Genomic DNA, 5352 nt, shown 5'->3' with positions numbered 1-5352 from the left:
TTACAACAGCCTATAGGTCTTGGAGGAGAGAGAGAGACTAAAACTTCCCACCATGATCCTTTGTAGATGCCCACATGCCACACAGCCCTCACCGAACCGGGAGCGTGCAGGAACATGAGCACCCACACGCCCTGGCCCAGTGCCCGGCCCTCGTCCTCGGACACAGCAGCCGCTCGCGCGCACAGCTCCGCAGGGCTCCGCAGGGCTCCGCAGGGCTTATGAACATTGTGCGCTTCTGTGTGTGTGTGCCGAGGGCTTCATAGAAATTTTGAAAATTGGGCTGTTAAAGATGCAATTTCAACGTAGTTTGAGAAGGAAAGGTAGGCCAATCGTTGGGGTCCTCATGGGATGGGGGGGGTTTGGCCCCCAGGGACCAAACAATTTTTTTCCGTTTACAATTTTTTTCCGTAAAAGTCTAGTGGGGCTACATACCCACTAAATTTCATGTGCCCCGGTGTTTCGGTGTCCCGTGTATCGTTGACCCAAAATTCAGGCAGTAGATGCACATTGCATTCTTTTCAGGCTCGTTTACTATTGTCAGTGTGGCATTGAGGTAAATGCAGGTAAAACGTAATGGGGATGGATTTCAGTAAGGTGACACATGTACACATATAAACAGTCCTATCAAGACCAGGAGACAGCTGTGCTGGGTTACTAGGACCGCTGTACTGGACGGCTCTCTCAGCATGGCCCTCACGCGGTCGAATGAGCCATTATTGGGGAGCGGATCAATCCCAAGGGTATGACACATGACGTTATAGGCATCTACGGATCTGATTGGTCCAGCACTGAAGTTGCTTTTGAAATCTGTTGAACAAAAAAACTGAATTATCAGCTTGACAAAAAGAACTATTGGTCTTATTTTTCATTTTGCAAGCTAAAATAGGTGCTGATTTCATGGTTCATTTTATGGTTTTATGGGATCACATGTTTAAGATTACTGTGACCCCTTAACCATTACTCTGGCTAAGGAGGCAACCTAAGGACCTGAATAGAACATACTGTAGTGATCCCCGCAGTGGAAGGAGGTTACATTAGTTAATGCATGGTTAGGGGCCACCAGCAATGCTTTCATAGATCACCAGTGGGCTGCGTACCACTAGTTGAAAACCCTTGTGCTTGCACAACATTCTTTGCATTGGTTTTCACCAACTTTGCTGTTGGCTTTGTACTTTACTAAAGAGCATCAAAAGAGAACTGTATATCTTCCTTATTATGATATGGGTTTATGCTGAGAGAGTGACAAAGAGGAATGTAACTAATCTTGTGAAGTGAAGTGAAGTGCTGTGAAGAGAAGTGAACTTTTTAGAGAAGCAATGGCAACATTGGTTTCAGAGTCCCGAGTCCCTTACCTGGCCCTTTTGCTACAAAGAACCCTCTCATCTCAACAAGTTCATTGTCGTAGCCATGTGCTCCATATTTCCTGCCTCCCGTGGCATTTGGCTGGAAAGGCAGGGCTGATATGGTCTGAAAAAAAGTAACTTAATGAGCAAAAATATACTGAATTCAAGTAAGAAGACAGAAAGACAGAAGACTCTATTGTATATTTTTGACTACACATAAATGTGTGAATAGAGAGTCCCAACCATGACGATGCTACAGCATGCAAACAAACAAGCAACTTTAACTTGCAATCAAAAGCAGTTTTGCACCGGACCTAATTATCATGGTTAAATAGTTTTGACTAACATAACTGGGCGTATACTGTAGATGCCTATAGTTTCCTCATTCCTGGAGTTCCCCACATTCCCACCTTTGTCTTTACATAATGTATTTCCTTATTATTCATTTCCACACACACACAGACACACACACACACACACAGTTAGAACAGTGCTGAGTTGAGCCTGTTTCTCCACTTTGATAAGTAGTGAAGTATGAGGACAGAAATCAGGACAGTTAACTAATTAGTTAAATTACATTAAAGGGGAAACTTGGCAGGATTTCCCCCTCTGCTGGAGAAGTTGCACATTATGCTATTTCAATATGGGAAAAGGTAACGATAAAGCACATGGATTTGTTTACAAGCTAGCGAACGGTTAGCATAAGTTTGGCAGAACTATGTGGATGGACAAGGTAAGAAACACGACTTAAAACGAGTTTCTTGTTTCTCACTTCTCTTTCCGGGATGGTAGTCTCAATGTTGCAAGGTTGGTTTTCCGCCTGAGGACGCTAGGCGCATCGGGCGCATCGGGGAAAGTCACCATTTTCACCGGAACAGGTCATTTAACCATCCAAATGATTTCTAAATGGGTTTATTACGTTGAAATAGTTGCCAAGTTCCCCTTTAAATGAACACTCAGACAACGGTACAATAATAACTTACAGGAGTGATGATCCAGCCTGGTTTGGCTACAAGGGTCAGAGTTGAAACAAACCTCCCTTGCTTGTAATGGAATCGATCAGGGATGTCACTTATGCGGTAGGTTGTCATATGTTCCACAGCACTAAGAGCAGTGAATATCTGGGGTGAGGGGAGGAATTATGAACATAAAAATAGCAGATAGATAATGGTTGTAGGAAACATGAATTATGGACATAAAAATAGCAGATAGATAATGGTTGTAGGAAACAGAAAAACAAATAACATGGAGACACTTTTATTATTGTTCACACCTTTCTGTCATCATGAGTTGTAAATGTGAATACAGCCAAAAAGAGGATCTCACCTCTTTAAACTTTTCTTGTTTGGGCCACAGGCTCACGACAGGACCAATGTCCAGCACCTTGATGACATCAGACAGGTTGATGTGTTTGTCCAGCTCAATGAGGTTTGTGATCTCAGACATGCCGTGATCAGAGAACATGACGATGTTCAGGTCGCTGCTCATGTTTTTGTCCTGCAACACGACCCCCAATATGCATTAGTGCATGTGTCAGTTTAGCTTCTTTCATTTTTGCATCTTGCTTAAATCTGCATCAATCTGAGATCATTTCAGTATTGTGTAGATGTGTCAGAATACAAGGATATGTGACTGGAATTAAGGATGCACGATATTGGATATCTGCTGATATTTCCAAACTCATTTTGGCCAATTGCCAATGTCGATACATGTGTGTTACAAATCTTTTTTTTTTATTTCCTTATTTATTTCCTGTTCTAGAATTAAATATTTTCTATAAATGGTATTTGACATTTTCAAATAATTGTAAGCACAATCCTAATTTGATAGCCAATTAATGTATCTGCTGATGCTGATATTGTACCAATAATACTGTGCATTCATAACTGGGATACACAATATGGGATTCTCACCATGATCCTTTGGTTGAGAAATTGCATGGCGCCATCCAGACCAAGAACCGTTCCTGCGGTCTGAAGTGAATGAGGCCCAAATAAATGACCCACTGCGTCCACCCTCTGATAATACACGGCAGCCATGTCAGCTTGGCCATCACTAAAGCAAACACACGAGCCAGTTCAGCAACATTTTCAGGCTGATAGGAATTACTGCACATAGTAGCAAACTCTGTCTGCCAGCCTGCCATGTGAAATCATGTGGACACTGATAAGATCATACCTTTATCATGTTTTGCGATGTGCTAGCCATAAAAAAAATATGAACATATGTGTTTCGTTGAGCTATCATACCCAAAAGTATAATGACAATAAGTTTGAGAATGCCTTTTTTGTTTTGCATGGAATGTGGAATAAGTGGAATGTAAAAAATAATATTCAGCATATTGGCACATTAAAGATTGGATCATATGAACCAAGATAGAACACAGTACTTTAGCGCGTCAAGGGCACGTTCCATGGCATCTGTCAAGTTCCCTTCATTTGCGTTTGGTTGGTACGGTTCACAGAGAGATGGTCTCACTCCTAGAATCTCGACTTCACACCCTGAAACATAATTTTCATACCCCACATAAAGACATGCAAGTGCTACAGTAAGGATTTGTTAAAGAGATGTGATTACTCTGGGAATGTTTATAACTTATTACAACTTAATCATGATGGGACACTTTGCCTGTACTCTAATCTCAGCCGTGATGGATCATGTCTCCACCAGCAGAGCTCAGTGCACTGACCTGGCCAGTAGTACATGTAGACCCTCTTGCCCAGCAGAGCTCAGTGCACTGACCTGGCCAGTAGTACATGTAGACCCTCTTGCCCAGCAGAGCTCAGTGCACTGACCTGGCCAGTAGTACATGTAGACCCTCTTGCCCAGCAGAGCTCAGTGCACTGACCTGGCCAGTAGTACATGTAGACCCTCTTGCCCAGTTTCTCCATGGTCACCCAGATCGGCTCTGCTCCGTCCCACCACAGAGGCAAGCGGCTGTCTGCGTTGGTGCCCAGCAGGAATTCCGTATCCGAGTCCACGTCCCACATGTAGTTCCCAGTCATCTGGTGCACTTCAGTGTTCCGGCCTGATGAAAGGGAAAATATGAAATCCCCAGGCAAGACTGGAAGTTTTTTTTTTTTTTACTATTTGTATAAGTCTTTGCCTCTGCGCTTTAGAATCCTTACCTGTCATGAGTGAGTAGTAGTTTGGATAAGACAGACTGGGGAATTCTGGAGTCATGTAATCCACTTTCACTCCGTTTTCCACAATCTGTCGGAACCCAGGCAAATTGTCCAGATTATTGAGGTAGTCATAACGGAGTCCATCAATTAGAAAAACTAAAAGTTTGCCACTGGCATTGTAGGAGCTTAAGATGCTCAGTAACATAAAAGCAGTGCCGGTGTATGTCATGATGACTCCACCGGGATGACTAAATGCTAATTACAGCAACAGGTGGCTCATATGTTCAGTCTATCTGATGAGGGAAATAAATGTGGGTCCTCTAGATGATTCTGATGCAAACGAGGAAAGAAGATCAGGAAAAGAAAGTCTTGGAGCTGACGTTTTATTTCAGCACAAACTAAACCCTGCAGGGAGCCACCACAAGTTTAGGATCAAGACGCGACTCCCTGACTGTCAAAAAGGCATAGCATATATACCAGGTAGGTGGTACGGTCAGCATAAATCAGTAAGTCATGATGTAGACAGTGGCTGAGAAGAATGACGTGTCCACGGTGATGACTCTGTGAACTGTATCTACAGAGGCTATGGCGATTACTCCTGGACTTCTAATCTAAGCACAGGACAGACCGTGTCTGCTTGTTTGCTCCATGGCTGTCCCCTTCTGATATGAGCCCTTGTGGAGCCACCCTACGAGAAGAGGATGCCTTTGGAGGTGCTAAGAGGGGGGGGGGGGGGTAAAGTTTAATTATGGCTAAAGGGATGATGGGGGTGTTGCCTCAGACCAAATTTGCCATGTTTATGTAGACAAGGCAAACAACAGCACATATCACAGACTTTATGAATAAGATCTTTAACCAAAAAACACTGATCACAATTGCTATAC

At 43.3% G+C, this 5352-nt stretch overlaps 1 protein-coding gene across 1 annotated transcript; it reads right to left on the bottom strand.

The window, feature by feature from the left end:
- Positions 1-267: 267 nt before the first annotated feature.
- LOC143133088 (glycerophosphocholine cholinephosphodiesterase ENPP6-like) lies at positions 268-4712 on the bottom strand. Its single transcript, XM_076292879.1, has 8 exons — positions 4472-4712; positions 4192-4371; positions 3733-3844; positions 3257-3398; positions 2670-2840; positions 2327-2464; positions 1353-1467; positions 268-807 (listed from the first exon to the last, which is right to left on the bottom strand). The coding sequence occupies exons 1-8, from the start codon at positions 4695-4697 to the stop codon at positions 587-589; spliced, it is 1305 nt and encodes a 434-aa protein (XP_076148994.1). The 5' UTR covers positions 4698-4712; the 3' UTR covers positions 268-586.
- Positions 4713-5352: the final 640 nt, after the last annotated feature.

The sequence above is a fragment of the Alosa pseudoharengus genome, unplaced genomic scaffold (assembly GCF_046254945.1).
Source record: "Alosa pseudoharengus isolate Yale_2024_CS ecotype anadromous, Long Island Sound unplaced genomic scaffold, YU_APseudo_1.1 YU_APseudo_1.1_scf_19, whole genome shotgun sequence".
Classification (NCBI taxonomy): Eukaryota; Metazoa; Chordata; class Actinopteri; order Clupeiformes; family Clupeidae; genus Alosa; species Alosa pseudoharengus.
The sequence above is the reverse complement of the archived record's forward strand: the minus strand, read 5'-3'. Positions and strand labels throughout refer to the sequence as shown.

Coding starts and splice junctions, on each gene's coding strand:
- LOC143133088 (XM_076292879.1), bottom strand. CDS start 4,697: ATGACATACACCGGCACTGCTTTTATGTTACTGAGCATCTTAAGCTCC. Junction 3,845..4,191: donor CTACATGTACTACTGGCCAG/GTCAGTGCACTG, acceptor ATTATGTTTCAG/GGTGTGAAGTCGAGATTCTA. Junction 1,468..2,326: donor CAGGCTGGATCATCACTCCT/GTAAGTTATTAT, acceptor ACTTTTTTTCAG/ACCATATCAGCCCTGCCTTT.